At 48.6% G+C, this 15,733-nt stretch overlaps 1 protein-coding gene across 1 annotated transcript; it reads right to left on the bottom strand.

Moving 5' to 3' along the window:
• Positions 1–1,385: 1,385 nt before the first annotated feature.
• Positions 1,386–14,635, bottom strand: LOC132591132 (gamma-aminobutyric acid receptor subunit beta-4). Its single transcript, XM_060270290.2, has 9 exons — positions 13,637–14,635; positions 12,279–12,367; positions 10,715–10,782; positions 9,284–9,504; positions 7,280–7,362; positions 6,473–6,610; positions 5,801–5,953; positions 3,450–3,667; positions 1,386–2,854 (listed from the first exon to the last, which is right to left on the bottom strand). Exons 1-9 carry the CDS (start codon positions 13,702–13,704, stop codon positions 2,537–2,539), a joined length of 1,356 nt encoding a protein of 451 aa, XP_060126273.1. The 5' UTR covers positions 13,705–14,635; the 3' UTR covers positions 1,386–2,536.
• Positions 14,636–15,733: the final 1,098 nt, after the last annotated feature.

The raw sequence follows: 15,733 nt of genomic DNA, 5'->3' as shown, positions 1-15,733 counted from the left end.
TGGCAACATCCTGAATATAAACGTGCGAGTTCGCAGAGGTTGCAGGGTTTGGCTGTCCAGCAGGTGGGGAGGGTGGGGGTTGAATCCTGTCCCTTCGCCCAGCGGGACCCACCGTGGGAACCGGCCAGGCCCTCCCCAAGATGCCATAGGTGCCAAGTACCCCGTTTTCCCCGGGAAACCCCCGTTTTTACTTACCTTTTCCCGGTGGTCACTTCGCCTCTCGTTTTTCTCCGTTACTTTCTCCTGCCAGCGGCCATTTTTTTCCTTTCCAATTTGCCCTTCTATGGGCACCGAAAATGGCTGCCGCCGGCTTCAAAAGTCGCATCTACGCATGTCCGGAAGTGCATAGACACGACTTCCGGAGTCGGCCATTTTTGGTGCCCATAGAAGGTCAAAGCGACACCGGGAGTTACGTCAACGCAACTTCCGGTGTCACACGGCTGCCGGTCCCGGATTCTGCAGTCCGGGACTTGGAAGGTAAGCCAAGATACGCATGGGGTATGCAAGGGGGAAAGAGGGGGGGTTGGGGTGGTGAATGACGTCACACGGGAGAATTATAACGTCACGCGGCGGGAGGCCCAGAGAGAGGGGTGTCGTGACATCATGCGGCAGGGGTGGGGAATGGGGGCGCCCTTGGGTTTGGGGAGGGCGAATGGGTCGAGACGGGGCGGGGGGATTTTCCACAAGGCACGTGGGTGAGGGAGTTGCTTTCCCATTTGAGCCACAGCAATGTGTGGCCGGGAACAGCTAGTATATACAATGGTGCCTTGCTTAACGAATGCCCTGCTTAATGAAATTTCCGCTTAACGAAGGGATTTTTCGAGCGGAGGTTGCCTCACTAGACGAATCCATTATACGAAAAATTCGTCTAGCGAATCGCGGTTTCCCATAGGAATGCATTGAAATTCAATTAATGCGTTCCTAGGGGCAAAATAATAATAATAATCAATGCATTCCTATGGGATTCGCTAGACGAATTTTTCGCTATAAGAAAAGACCCGTGGAACGAATTAAATTCGTCTAGCGAGGCACCACTGTATACGGAGGCCTCAGGGCGGTTCATGGAAAATGATTATAAATATAAATGGTATGTAAAAATAACATATATAGAAATATTAGATAATGATATCGACAACAACATTTCACTGCATAGTGGTTGCCTTTTTTCTGCCGAATATATATATATATATATATATATATAATTCTTATATTATTGAATACAAGTATATATCAATAATATAATAATATATCAATCATGTCTAAATATGTGTGTCTATCATATACATGTAAATTAGATCTAGTTAATATCTAGATATGATGTTTTTGTATAATAAGACATATCCCCACAGCCCCGTTTTCGAAAGGAAAGAATCGGACACCGGTGGTTGTTTTTCTTCCAAGGCCGTATATTTAAAGTGAAATTCTCCGATTTTATAAGGGGGGGGGGGAAAGACAAGAAAGATTCCCGACCAACGGATATCGAACAGTTTCCAAAATGTGTTTTTTTAAGGTTCATGTACATTGCTTAGAAAAAAAGGGAACTCTGCACACGCTCAGGAGCAAATCCCTCTTTCCTCAAATCCCTCCCAGAACAACAGGGGGGGTAAAACCCCAAACGTGAGAACGGAGAGATCCTGTTGGTCGGTCGGTCGCTAGGTAGAAAACTGTAAACTCGGTTCAAGTTGGTTCCGAAAAGTCCGTCAGCCGGAACCTGTAATGGCAGAAGCAACAGAAGGGAAGTGGCCGGCGGGAAGGAAGCCCGGCCGGTCCAAGGAGCAGGAGGAAGAGAAAGTACTGGAAGTTGGGAGGCGTGGCTTGTTCCTCGTTTCCCGTTACTCAAAACGGTGGGTTCTCCATGGCTGGTTTGGGAACAGGAAGTGGCTCCAAGGGGACAGGAAGTGGGGAGGGGAGGGGGACAGAAAGGTGCCGTGAAAGAACAGGAAGGAACTTTTAAGGGAACAGGAAGGGACAGAGAGAGAATAAGAAGGGACTGTATTGTGAAGGAGATGAAAGGGATTGTGAGGGAACAGGAAGTCCCTCAGAGGGAACAGGAAGTGGCTGTGAGAGAACAGGAAGGAACTTTTAAGGGAACAGGAAGGGACAGAGAGAGAATAAGAAGGGACTGCATTGTGAAGGAGATGAAAGGGATTGTGAGGGAACAGGAAGTCCCTCAGAGGGAACAGGAAGTGGCTGTGAGAGAACAGGAAGGGGGCTCTGAGGGAGAGTAAAAGGGACTGTGGAGGAACAGGAAGTGCCTGAGAGCAAAGAGGAATTGTGGGGGGGGGGCTGTGGGGGAACAGGAAGTGCCTGAGAGCAAAGAGGAGGTGAACTGAAGGGAACAGGAAGGGACAGGGGTAAAACAGGAAGGGGCCGTAAGGGAACAGGAAGTGCCTGAGAGTGTACAGGAAGTGACTCTTAAGGGAAGAGGAAGGGACCGTGAGGAGACAGGATGAACGGGAAGCAGAGAGGAGGCAAGGCTGGGGTAGGAGTGTGGGCAGGACCTGAACCCGACACTGGGTGCTCTCCCTGTCGGATGTCAGTTGACGTAGTACAACCAGTAGAGGAGGTTGAAGAAGCCGAAGGTGATGGGGAATAGAACCCGGGACCACTTGTCAATGGTACTGACGTCGGCCAGGTCGGGGATCTTCAGTTTCAGCTTGGACGACCTCCGGCGCAGGCGGCAGTTGGACTGGGTGGTGCGGCAGGCGGGCGCCTTCCGGGAGTGCAGGGCGGTGCCTGAAGAGTCAAACCTGCGCAGGCCGCAGGGGCGCGGGTCCGGCGAGGGCGACGTGGAGAAGAGCGGGCAGTTGCTGTCAGAGACGCCAGCTAGGAGGAGGTTGCTGTACGGGTCGGGCTGGAAGGAGAGAAGGGCGTTCAGGTTCATGTATCCCAACCCGCGGGGATCTCGGCCTCGAATCCAGGACCTTAAGGTACACCCATCCCCACCTTACCTTCCAAGTCCCGGACTGCAGAATCCGGGACCGGCAGCCGCGCGACACCAGAGGTTGCGTTGACGTAACTTCCGGTGTCGCTTTGCCCTTCTACGAGCACCAAAAATGGCCGGCGGCGGCTTCGAAAGTCGCTTGTACGCATGTCAGGAAGTGCGTCGACGCAACTTCCGGTGTCGCTCCGCCCATCTATGGGCACCAAAAAAGGCTACCGCCGACACCGGAAGTCGCGTCTATGCACTTCCGGACATGCGTAGATGCGACTTTTGAAGCTGGTGGCGGCCTTTTTTGGTGTCCGTAGAAGGGCAAACCGGAAAGGAAAAAAATGGCCGCCGGCAGGAGATAATAACGGAGAAAAACGGGAGACGAAGTGATACGGGGGACCACTGGGAAAAGGTAAGTAAAAACGGGGGTTTCCCGGGGAAAACGGGGTACTTGGCAGCTATGATCCCCACCCCGCTTTTTAGGCAGGAATCCACTTTTTAGGCAGGAATCTCACACCTGAGTCCGGGGCTCCAGGCGCCGGGCACGTCTCTTCTGCTGGCGGGGCCCTCGCCCAAAGAAAATGTAGTTCACCAGGGCGTATTCCAGCAGTGCCAGGAAGACGAAGACGAAGCAGCCCATTAGGTAGACGTCAATCGCTTTGACGTACGGGATCTTGGGCAGCGTCTCCCGGAGGTGGGTGTTGATGGTCGTCATGGTGAGGACGGTAGTCACCCCTGGGTGAGAGAAGAAACAGGGTTAGTTGACTGGCTGGGAATTATAGCACGGGGAAGGCGCCATCATTCAAATCCCTGTCGAGATCAACGATCAAAATATTTTCGTAATATCCAAGGATGGGACTGATATCTTGAAATTGAACGTTTTCATACTCTGAAATCAATCAATATCATTCTAGAAGACGGATTTATAGAACACCTATTGAAATCAAATATTTTCATCCTGTGATGACTAAAAGTCAGCATGGGTTTCTGAAAAATAAGTCATGTCGGACTAATCTGATCTCATTTTTCGACAGAATTACAAGCTGAATTACAAGATGAAGGGAATGCTGTGGATATAGCCTATCTTGATTTCAGCAAGGCCTTTGACAAGGTGCCCCATGATTTCCTTGTAAAGAAGCTGGTAAAATGTGGACTAGACAATGCTACTATTCAGTGGATTTGTAACTGGCTTACTGACCGAACCCAAAGGGTGCTCATCAATGGCTCCTCCTCATCCTGGAGAGTAGTGACTAGTGGGGTGCCACAGGGTTCTGTCTTGGGCCCAGTCTTATTCAACATCTTTATCAATGACTTGGATGATGGGCTTGAGGGCATCCTGAGCAAGTTTGCAGACGACACCAAATTGGGAGCGGTGGCTAATACCCCAGAGGGCAGGATCACACACAAAATGGCCTTCATAGATTAGACAACTGGGCCAAAGCAAACAAGATGAATTTTAACAAGGAGAAATGTAAGGTACTACACTTGGGCAAAAAAAAAATGAAAGGCACAGATACAGAATGGGTGACACCTGGCTTGAGAGCAGTACATGTGAAAAGGATCTAGGAGTCCTGGTAGATCACAAACTTGACATGAGTCAACAGTGTGATGCAGTAGCTCAAAAAGCCAATGCAATTTTGGGCTGCATCAATAGGAGTATAGCGTCTAGATCAAGGGAAGTAATAGTACCACTGTATTCTGCTCTGGTCAGACCTCACCTGGAGTACTGTGTCCAGTTCGGGGCACCACAGTTCAAGAAGGATACTGACAAGCTGGGACGTGTCCAGAGGAGGGCAAGCAAAATGGTCAAAGGCCTGCAAAGAATGCCTTATGAGGAACGGCTTAGGGAGCTGGGTATGTTTAGCCTGGAGAAGATAAGGTTAAGGGGTGGTATGATAGCCAGGTTCAAATATATAAAAGGATGTCATATAGAGGAGGGAGAAAGGTTGTTTTCTGCTGCTCCAGAGAAGCGGACACAGAGCAATGGATTCAAACTACAAGAAAGAAGCTTCCACCTAAACATTAGGAAGAACTTCCTGACAGTAAGAGCTGTTCGACAGTGGAATTTGCTGCCAAGGACTGTGGTGGAGTCTCCTTCTTTGAAGGTCTTTAAGCAGAGGCTTGACAGGCATATGTCAAGAATGCTTTGATGGTGTTTCCTGCTTGGCAGGGGGTTGGACTGGATGGCCCTTGTGGTCTCTTCCAACTCTATGATTCTGTGACTCTACTAGCTGACCCGGACACACGTTGCTGTCAGCCATCTGTCAGGAATGCTTTGATGGCGTTTCCTGCTTGGCCCTTGTGGTCTCTTCCAACTCTATGATTCTATTATTCATCCTGGCAGTCAAACAATATTGTGATTGAAGACGGATATATCAAAACATCCATGGAAATCCAATGATTCCATACTGAATCTGGATTCCAGGTGGCCTTAATGTGTTGGACAACTGGGCGCCACTTCACCAAATGGAATCAAGGTCAGGTCCTGCCTTGAAGGAAAATCAGATGGACCAATAGAATCATAGAATCATAGAGTTGGAAGAGACCACAAGGGCCATCCAGTCCAACCCCCTGCCAAGCAGGAAACACCATCAAAGCATTCTTGACATATGGCTGTCAAGCCTCCGCTTAAAGACCTCCAAAGAAGGAGACTCCACCACACTCCTTGGCAGCAAATTCCACTGTCGAACAGCTCTTACTGAAGATAGAGGTCCACCAATAGAAGGAGAGGAGGTTCTCAGGTGCTTTGGTGGTCCTCATACTCACCTGAGTCCAACCCAATGGGTTTCAAGAGAGACTAAAGGTCAGGGAGGATCACATGGACCCTTGGTAGCAGGACCCTGGAGCAAGATCTCAGGATCTCCTCACCTAGGGCCACCCGGGCAGCCGAAGCATCGTAGTTGATCCAGAAGGAGACCCAGGAGAGAATGGTGATGAGGATGGAGGGCATGTAGGTCTGCAGGATGAAGTAGCCGATGTTCCTCTTGATGCGGAAGCTGAGGGACAGGCGGAGGTAGGACCCTGTTGGAGAAATAAGAGAGAGTCAAGCCAGACAGGACCCCAGGATCCTGATGAATGCGGTATCTTCAGCAAGGGGCATAGCTGCCAAGTTGCTGTCAGAGAAATAAGGGACCGGGCCGGAAGAAGCAGACCGCAAGTAGCGCTGCTGCCATTTTGGAACTGGGCGGAGCATGCTCAGAAGGGACTTTGGATGCTGCTTTGCCCAGTTCCAAAATGGCCACCACGCCAGAAGTCGCATTGCAGCCATTTTGGAATTGGGCAGAGCAGCATCAAAAGTCGCTTCTGAGCATGCTCCACCCAGTTCCAAAATGGCTGCCGCGCCAGAATAAACCGGGGGAAAACATCTGCTTTTTTCAGCTAGGAACAGCTGGAAAAACGGGGATTTCCCGGGGAAAACGGGAGAATTGGCAGCTATGGCAAAGGGTGAACTGGAGGACCATGGTCTCCCGCCCTGTGCCTGACAACCCCAGGATTTCAGCCAGGGGGGTTAGAATAGATGACCCCAAAGGGGGAACCCACCAGTGGTGAAGACCACCTCACGGGTGACCAGCTTCTGCTCAATGATGGTAAATTGGGGCAACTCCAAGACCTCCATTCCCGTCACGGCCGAAGAGTTTCCTTGCCAGAAGAAGACAATGTCATCGACGGTGTAGCCGTCTGAGAGGGAATAAAAGAAGAAAGAATGAGAATGATTCCTGGTTGAAAACTATTCCCATCTTCAAATTAATCCTGGGTTAAAATTAATCCTGGGTTACAATTAATCCTGGGTTAAAATTAATCTTGGGTTAAAATTAATCCTGGGTTAAAATTAATTCCCAGATGAGAATTATTCCCGTATTAAAATGAATCCTGCTTGAAAATTAATCCTGGGTTAAAATTAATCCTCGTTGAAAAGTATTCCTGTTTTAACATGATTCCCAGATTAACATTATTCCACAATTAAAATCCTCCTGGTTTAAAATTAACCCCGGTTTAAAATTATCCCTGCCTTAAAATTATCCCTGTATAATACTTTTCTGTGACAAACTAGGAATTGTTTTATTTTATTCCTTCCTTAAAATGATTCCTGGTTCAAAATAAATCTGGTTTAAAATTATTCCTGCTTTAAATTTATTCCCTGGATAAATTTCTTTTAATTATTTATTCTTAATAACAAAGAATTATTTCATTACATTTTATTTTATGCTTATTCCTGTTTCAAATGAATCCTGGCTTAAAATCATTCCTGCCTTAAAGTTATCCCTGGATTTTTCCTGGATAATACTTTTAATTATTCATTGATTCACAAGCAATCATTTAATTTGAATTGAATTGAATGATACGCACAGCTCTCAATTTCCAGGGTGCAATTCTGCTGATCCAATGGGTATCTCCGGAGATCCATCATACAGGCAGCGGTTGTCGTGATCCTGCAGAGAGAGAGAGAGAGAGAGTGGATTCCCGGGATCTGTTATGGGAATCCCTGATTGATGGATGCTGGGAATGCTATATATTGATTTTGGGGGGGGGGTTTCGACCCCTATTTGAATGATCTTCCTGGTCCAATGTCTGAATCTGCAAATATTTCTCTCATTTTGCCTACTGATAAGTGTACAGTTATTTTTATGGACTATTAATATGTATCAATTGATAAGTATAAATAGATATACAACCGTGTCGTACTCCTTTCCCAATTTTTTGGTTCAAAATTGGGAAAGGAGTACAACAAGGTTGTATATTGTCTCCCTGCTTATTTAACTTATATGCAGAATTCATCATGCGAAAGGCTGGACTAGATGAATCCCAAACCGGAATTAAGATTGCTGGAAGAAATATCAACAACCTCAGATATGCAGATGACACAACCTTGATGGCAGAAAGTGAGGAGGAATTAAAGAACCCTTTAATGAGGGTGAAAGAGGAGAGCACAAAATATGGTCTGAAGCTCAACATCAAAAAAACCAAGATCATGGCCACTGGTCCCATCACCTCCTGGCAAATAGAAGGGGAAGAAATGGAGGCAGTGAGAGATTTTACTTTCTTGGGCTCCTTGATCACTGCAGATGGTGACAGCAGTCACAAAATTAAAAGACGCTTGCTTCTCGGGAGAAAAGCAATGACAAACCTAGACAGCATCTTAAAAAGCAGAGACATCACCTTGCCGACAAAGGTCCGTATAGTTCAAGCTATGGTTTTCCCAGTAGTGATGTATGGAAGTGAGAGCTGGACCATAAAGAAGGCTGATCGCCGAAGAATTGATGCTTTTGAATTCTGGTGCTGGAGGAGACTCTTGAGAGTCCCATGGACTGCAAGAAGATCAAACCTATCCATTCTGAAGGAAATCAGCCCTGAGTGCTCACTGGAAGGACAGATCCTGAAGCTGAGGCTGCAATACTTTGGCCACCTCATGAGAAGAGAAGACTCCCTGGAAAAGACCCTGATGTTGGGAAAGATGGAGGGCACAAGGAGAAGGGGACTCCCTGGAAAAGACCCTGACGTTGGGAAAGATGGAGGGCACAAGGAGAAGGGGACGACAGAGGACGAGATGGTTGGACAGTGTTCTCGAAGCTACCAACATGAGTTTAACCAAACTGCGGGAGGCAGTGGAAGACAGGAGTGCCTGGCGTGCTATGGTCCATGGGGTCACGAAGAGTCGGACATGACCAAACAACTAAACAACACCACCAACAACAAACAAATAAATTGATAATAATCTGATGGCTCCTTTTAATGGATTATCAATATGTATTGAAATTGATAATATTTAACCGTGATGAAAGCCGTCATTGATCATGATCCGTCCATTAATAATGACCCGTCTGTTAATAATCGCCTTGTCATTATCAACACGCCCAATAAAAAACTGATTATCACTCAGTTAATGGTGATCACTAGGTGAGAACAAAACCACCCAATAATTAGATAGAATCATAGAATCGTAGAGTTGGAAGAGACCACAAGGGCCATCCAGTCCAACCCCCTGCCAAGCAGGAAACACCATCAAAGCATTCTTGACATATGGCAGTCAAGCCTCTGCTTAAAGACCTCCAAAGAAGGAGACTCCACCATACTCCTTGGCAGCAAATTCCACTGTCGAACAGCTCTTACTGTCAGGAAGTTCTTCCTAATGTTGAGGTGGAATCTTCTTTCTTGTAGTTTGAATCCATTGCTCCGTGTCCGCTTCTCTGGAGCAGCAGAAAACAACCTTTCTCCCTCCTCTATATGACATCCTTTTAAATATTTAAACATGGCTATCACATCACCCCTTAACCTTCTTAATTTACCATATTTGCATTAACATACCGGCCAGAGCGAATCGGTTCTTGATTGATATCATTAATATCCACCCACCTCAGGCCGTAGAGGACGGTGCCGTCTGGGTGCAAGCGGATCATGCGGTTCTTGACAGTGACGCCATGCAAGAAGGACTTTTTGTCGTTCAGGAAGTAGGTGTCCGGGAGCCAGAGCTGGTCGGCCACTCGGTTGTCAAGCGTCAGGTTGAATGGCAGATCGCCGTAGGCGAGCCGCTTGTCCCTCCAGCTCTGCTGGAAGTACATGGTGATGGTATAGTCCTGGGGGAGGAGAAAAGAAAGAGAGAGATTGAAGGATAGGAGGAGAGGAGAAGGATGGAAGGATAGGAGGATAGGAGAGAAGGTGGAGAGGCAGGTCGCCCTAGGCCTGCTGGAAATACATGGGGATGGTATAGAATCATAGAATCCTAGAGTTGGAAGAGACCCCAAGGGCCACTGCCGAACAGCTCTTACTGTCAGGAAGTTCTTCCTAATGTTGAGGTGGAATCTTCTTTCTTGTAGTTTGAATCCATTGCTCCGTGTCCGCTTCTCTGGAGCAGCAGAGAAATTGAAGGATAGGAGGGTAGGAGGAAAGAAGGATGGAAGGATAGGAGGATAGGAGAGAAGGCGGAGAGGGTGGTCGCCCTAGGCGAGCCACTCCTCCCTCCAGGTCTGCTGGAAATATGTGGGGATGGTATAGTCCTGGCCGGGGGGGGGGGGGGAGAGGGAGAGAGAGAGAGGGAGGGAGAAAATTGAAGGAGAGAAGGATAGGAAAAAAGAAGGCTGGAAGGATAGGAGGATAGGAGGAAAAGGGGGAAAATAAAAAGGTTGTTACCCCAGTGAGAGAGGGGGAGAAGGAAGCAGGTGGGGGGCTGAAAGAGGTTGGACTGGATGGCCCTTGTGGTTTCTTCCAACTCTAGTATTCTATGCCATTCCTCTCTGAAGCTCTCACAGCTACAGGGTCAGGCCCGCAAGCTCAGAACAAGAGAAGCAAGCAAGCAGGGGGCCTCACAGAGCATTCCCTCCTAAGGGCAGCTAAGGAGAACCAATGTGTTCATGCCTAACTTGTTTCTGCAATGTTGTCTCTGGCACGAAATCTAATCTAAATATAGGCGCATGATCCCATTGGCAGGGGGTTGGACTGGATGGCCCTTGTGGTCTCTTCCAACTCTATGATTCTAAGTGAAGATGTTATAAGAAGTAAGAGGGGATATACATTGTCTCTTATGTATTTGGCATTTTTGTATCCTTTTTAAATCTTTTTTTCTTTCCCCCCCTTTTTTTTCCTCCTGTTGTGTTTTCTCCATTTTTTTCTATATAAAATTTAATAAAAATTATATATATATTTTTAAAAAGATAGGAGGATAGAAAGAAGAAAGGAGGAGAGGATAGCAGGAAACGATAGAAGGAAAGAAAGAAGGGTGGAAGGACAGAAGGAAATCCATCTTTGCCTGCAGGATTCGAATCCGGGATGGGAGTTTGTCCAACTTACCATGTTGACTTCAGAAATCTGGTCTATGCTTGAGATGTGAATACTCATCCCCACCACCACCGGGTTCCCTGAAATAACAACAAACAAACAAACAAACAAACAACAAAACAACACCAACAAAACAACAACAGATATTATATTGTATTATTATTAAAAAGTCATAAAATTATTAATTGCTCATGAAACTCATAATTGGTTAATTTGTGGACGTGATAAAATGATCACGTGATGGAACCATCAAATCAGTCCCTCAGTGGGAAGATGAGATAATAAACAATCAGGAAATAATCAGATAAAATCATAAATAACAATGCCATAAAATTAAAAGAATAAAATTATAAACAATAAATCATAAATTTAGGAAATAAATCATCAGGGTGAACTAAGCGGTAAATAACACCATAAAATTAAAGAATTAAATTGTAAACAATAAATCATAACTTTAGAAAATAAATCATAAGGATAAACTAAGCAGTAAATAAGGGGCCCAGGTGGCGCTGTGGGTTAAACCACTGAGCCTAGGACTTGCTGATCAGAAGGTCGGCGGTTCGAATCCCTGTGACGGGGTGAGCTCCCATTGCTCGGTCCCAGCTCCTGCCAACCTAGCAGTTCGAAAGCACGTCAAAATGCAAGTAGATAAATAGGAACCGCTATAGCAGGAAGGTAAACGGCGTTTCCATGTGCTGCTCTGGTTTGCCAGAAGCGGCTTTGTCATGCTGGCCACATGACCTGGAAGCTATACGCCGGCTCCCTCAGCCAATAATGCGAGATGAGCGCGCAACCCCAGAGTCGGTCACGACTGGACCTAATGGTCAGGGGTCCCTTTACCTTTACCTTTAAGCAGTAAATAACACCATAAAATTAAAGAATTAAATTGTAAACAAAAATCATAACTTTAGAGAATAAATAATAATGAAAGGCTAAAAGTCAAGAAGGAATAACAGCAAATCGAACAATAGATTATAAGAAAATAATAATAAAAGGGGATGATGAATAATCATTTATTAACTTATGACCTAACTTATTATTTATGATTAATTATCTCATTTATTATCAATCAGATTTATGCTATTTTAGGTGGCACTGCCTTACCTCCGAAATAAAACCGAACCATCGATTAAGAATTAAATTGTAAACAATAAATCATAACTTTAGAAAATAAATCATAAGGATAAAGGAAGCAGTAAATGACACCATGAAATTACAGAATTAAATTGTAAACAAATAAATCATAACTTTAGAGAATAAATAATAATGAAAGGCTAAAAGTCAAGAAGGAATAACAGCCAATCGAACAATAGATTATAAGAGAATAATAATAGAAGGGGATGATAAATAATCATTTATTAATTTATGACCTAACTTATTATGATTAATTATCTAACTTATCATCCATCAGATTTATGCTCTTTTAGGTGGCACTCCCTTACCTCCGAAATAAAACTGAACCATCGGTTAAGAAGGAAATAAGAAAAGTGGATAATAGGTCATCATTTATTAATTCATGACCCCGGCGTATTACTGGTTGGAGTCATGCTCTAACCTTTAGGTCGTGCTGTCTTACCTCCGAAATCGGGCCGCAGGCGGACATCGTAGCCTTTGAGGAGCTTATCCACAATGTCCTTGACCACCGAGATGTTGCCAGTGGAGGGGCTGGAAGACAAAGCAGCTGAGATAAAATATTGGGGGTACCCATTGAGCCCCACCCCATATACAAAGCCCATTTGGAGGTGCTTTGTATATTGGGGTGCCCAGCTGGATTAAAACATGGGGGGCCCCGCATGGCATCATTTAAACCTGCCCCCGAATCTATTATATTGGGGTACCCAGCTAGAATAAAATTGGGGGGTTCCCAGCTGGGAGAAGATATTGAGAGCCCTGATAAACTTGGGGGACCCTTCATATCATGTCCAGCTGAAATAAAATATTGTGGGGTTCATAGAAAATTGGAGTGTTTGAGATATTGGGGGGGCATCATGCTTCTCACGGCCTCCTTTAAACTTGCCCCCCAATATAATATATACGTGGCAATTGGAGGGGTCTCTCCCCTATTAGTTGGGGGCAGCTAGGGGACCCCGAAACCCCCCCCCACAAGTGAGCCCCCTGCAAGTTAACCTACCTGTGCACTCCCTTAAAAACCCAGGTGACCCCCCATAGGTTAACCCAGGGGTCCCCAAACTAAGGCCCGGGGACCAGATGCGGCCCAATCAACTTCTAAATCCGGCCCTCGGACGGTCCGGAAATCAACATGTTTTTCATGAGTAGAATGTGTGTTTTTTATTTAAAATGCATCTCTGGGTTATTTGTGGGGCCTGTCTGGTGTTTTTGACATGAGTAGAATGTGTCCTTTTATTTAAAATGCATCTCTGGGTTATTTGTGGGGGCATAGGAATTCATTCATATATATTTTCAAAATATAGTCTGCCCCCCCCCCAAGGCCTGAGGGACAGTGGACCCTGCTGAAAAAGTTTGCTGGCCCCTGCGAGGGCGGGGGCGCCGGAGCCATCTCTGCCCCTGAGCGCCAGGGCGGCCGACCTGCTCGAGACTGCCCCGCGCAGGTGAACCCCCACTATATTGTTGGTCCCCCCAAACCCCAGGGCGAGACCCCCTCTCAAGTTCGCCTAGTACCTGTGTGCCCCCTAACCCTCCCCCCACAGGTGAGCCCCCCCACTACCTGTCCGCCCCCCAAAAAACCCCTAGGGGGTCTTTCGCTACCTGTCCGCCCCCCAAAACCCCCTCTTAGGTTAAACTTCCTGGGCACCCCTAAAAAAAACCCCACAGCTTGGTCCTCCGCTCCCTGTCCGCCTCGCAAAACCCCCAGGGGAGCCCCCGCTCTCTGTCCGCCGCCCCAAACCCCAGGGGAGAATCCTGATACGTTTCCCACCCCCCACAAAAAACCCAGGGGAGCCCCCCCCAACCTACCTGTGCGCCCAACAGCAGCAGGAGAGAAGACAGAGCGCAGCCCATGCGCCGCCGCGCAGTCCCCGCATTTCCGAGGGGTGTGAGGTCGGGGTGGGGTGGGGAGGGGGGGTCAGCACCCCCGAAAGGGGGACAGCGGTGGGGCCGGCCGATTCACCTGAAGCGAATGGGAATCCGAATCGAAGAGCGGCGCTCAGCAGGCGCCGGCGCAGGGTCCCTCTGGCAGCAGCCTCGCCATGGCGCAAAACGGACGGGAGAAGAAATGCGCTCCGGTTGCGCGCAGAGGAGCCAACGGGAGTCTCCGGCCAGCGGGCGCACGTGGAAAAGGTGCTTCAGGAGAGGGCGACGGGGCGCGGGAGTTGCGCTCCGGAGGCCGCAATCGGAGACGCTGCGCCCCAATGTTGGGGAATGCGCTTTTTGGGGGGCGTAGGCGAGGAGACTGTCTGGACAAACGAAGAAAGGCTGAGCCCCAATGCAGAAAATGCGCTTTTTTGGAGACGGTCAGGAGGGAAAATGCGCCGTCGGGCGCGCAGGCCAAGGGAAAGGCTGGAAATGCGCTCTCGAGGGCGCAAGTGTCGAGTGGAGACGCTCCTGCCCGCGAGAAAGATGCGCTGGGGGAAAGGCTGCGCCCGAAGGTGGGGGAACGCGCAGGTGAGGATGGCGGGACCACCAGGGACGGATCCGAGGAGGAGAAAGCTGCGCGGCCACCGTGGAAATGCGCCAAGGAGAGAGGATCCCGCTTTTGGAGAGGAGATGCGCCCGTTACAGGAGGAGAGGCTGCGCGCCGCTGCGTGAGAAAATGCGCTTTCGTGGTGGGGGGGGGCGCAGACCAGGGACGGATCCGATAAAGGTGGAAGTTGCGCTCCCGAAGGAAAAGGTGGAATCCGGTCTCGGGGGGGGGAGGGGGGAGGAGGACGAGACCGGATCCTTGGATCCCTCCGGCCGCGAAATGGGGTTCTGGGGGGGGGGGCGCAGCCAGGCCGCGAGATCCTTACTCGGGCCCAATCCGCAGATGCCTTTTGGGAGTGGGGAATAGATGGCCGCGCTTGGGGGGCGCCGGTGGACGATGCGCTCCCGGAGGGTGGCGTCGGGCGGGGGTCGCCACCGGATCCGCCTGGATGCGTAAAAATGCGCGTTTTCGGGGAGGGGGAAAAGGGCGCGCAGGCCTCGAAATCCGCGCTCCGGGGGGGGGGCGCCGGGGAGGGGGTGGGATCCGCTCCGGGGGGGGCGCGCAGGGAGGCCCTCGCCTCTGTTTGGCCCGGCGGCCGCTGCAGAGGATGCTGCTGCGCTCCGCCTTTCCGAGAGGAGGAGGGAGGGAGGGAGGGAGGGAGGGAGAAGGAATCACGTGATAGGAAGAGCAGTTTTTTGGGGGGGAGGGAGAACCCCAAAAATGAAGGAAATGAGAATCCGGAAGGGGAAAAATAGCAAATTTCCCTGCAAAATAAAGGGAAATCGTCTCCAAAGCGCAGAAAGAATCCCAAGGGGAGGGGGGCGCGGGGAGACAGAAAGAGAAGAGGGGGGGGAGAGAGAGAGTGGAGAAAGAAAGAGGAGAAAGGGGGGGAGATGAGGGAGAAGATGTTTCCTGCTTGGCAGGGGGTTGGACTGGATGGCCCTTGGGGTCTCTTCCAACTCTATGATTCTATGATTCTCTATGAGAGAGAATAATAGAGAATCATAGAATCATAGAGTTGGAAGAGACCCCAAGGGCCATCCAGTCCAACCCCCTGCCAAGCAGGAAACACCATCAAAGTATTCTTGACAGATGCCTGTCAAGCCTCTGCTTCAAGACCTCCCAAGAAGGAGACTCACTCCACCACACTCCTTGGCAGCAAATCCCACTGTCGAACAGCTCTTACTGTCAGGGATGGGGAAATAGAGAGGAGGAGAAAAAAAGAAAGAGGAGGGATGAGAGAGAAGAGAGGGATGGGGGGAAAGAGGGAAGGGGAAAGAAAGAGGAGAAGAAGAGAGAGAACGTAGAGGAGGAGAAAGAAAGAAAGAAAGAAAGAAAGAAAGAGGAGAAAAAGAAGAGAGAGAGAGAAGAGAGGGATGGGGAAAGAGAGAGAGAGAGGAATGGAGACTTGAGAGAAAGAGGGGGGATTA

Source organism: Zootoca vivipara, chromosome Z2 (assembly GCF_965207765.1).
Source record: "Zootoca vivipara chromosome Z2, rZooViv2.hap1.1, whole genome shotgun sequence".
NCBI classification, from domain to species: domain Eukaryota; kingdom Metazoa; phylum Chordata; class Lepidosauria; order Squamata; family Lacertidae; genus Zootoca; species Zootoca vivipara.
This window is presented reverse-complemented; position numbering and strand designations above follow the sequence as displayed.

Bases quoted from the DNA above. Each gene is read 5' to 3' on its own strand.
- LOC132591132 (XM_060270290.2), bottom strand. From the start codon at position 13,704: ATGCGGGGACTGCGCGGCGGCGCATGGGCTGCGCTCTGTCTTCTCTCC. The intron at 12,368-13,636 runs GTAGGTTGGGGG...TTTGTCTTCCAG, and splicing joins TGCTGCTGTTGGGCGCACAG to CCCCTCCACTGGCAACATCT. The intron at 7,363-9,283 runs GTGGGTGGATAT...CTCTCTCTGCAG, and splicing joins ACCGTCCTCTACGGCCTGAG to GATCACGACAACCGCTGCCT.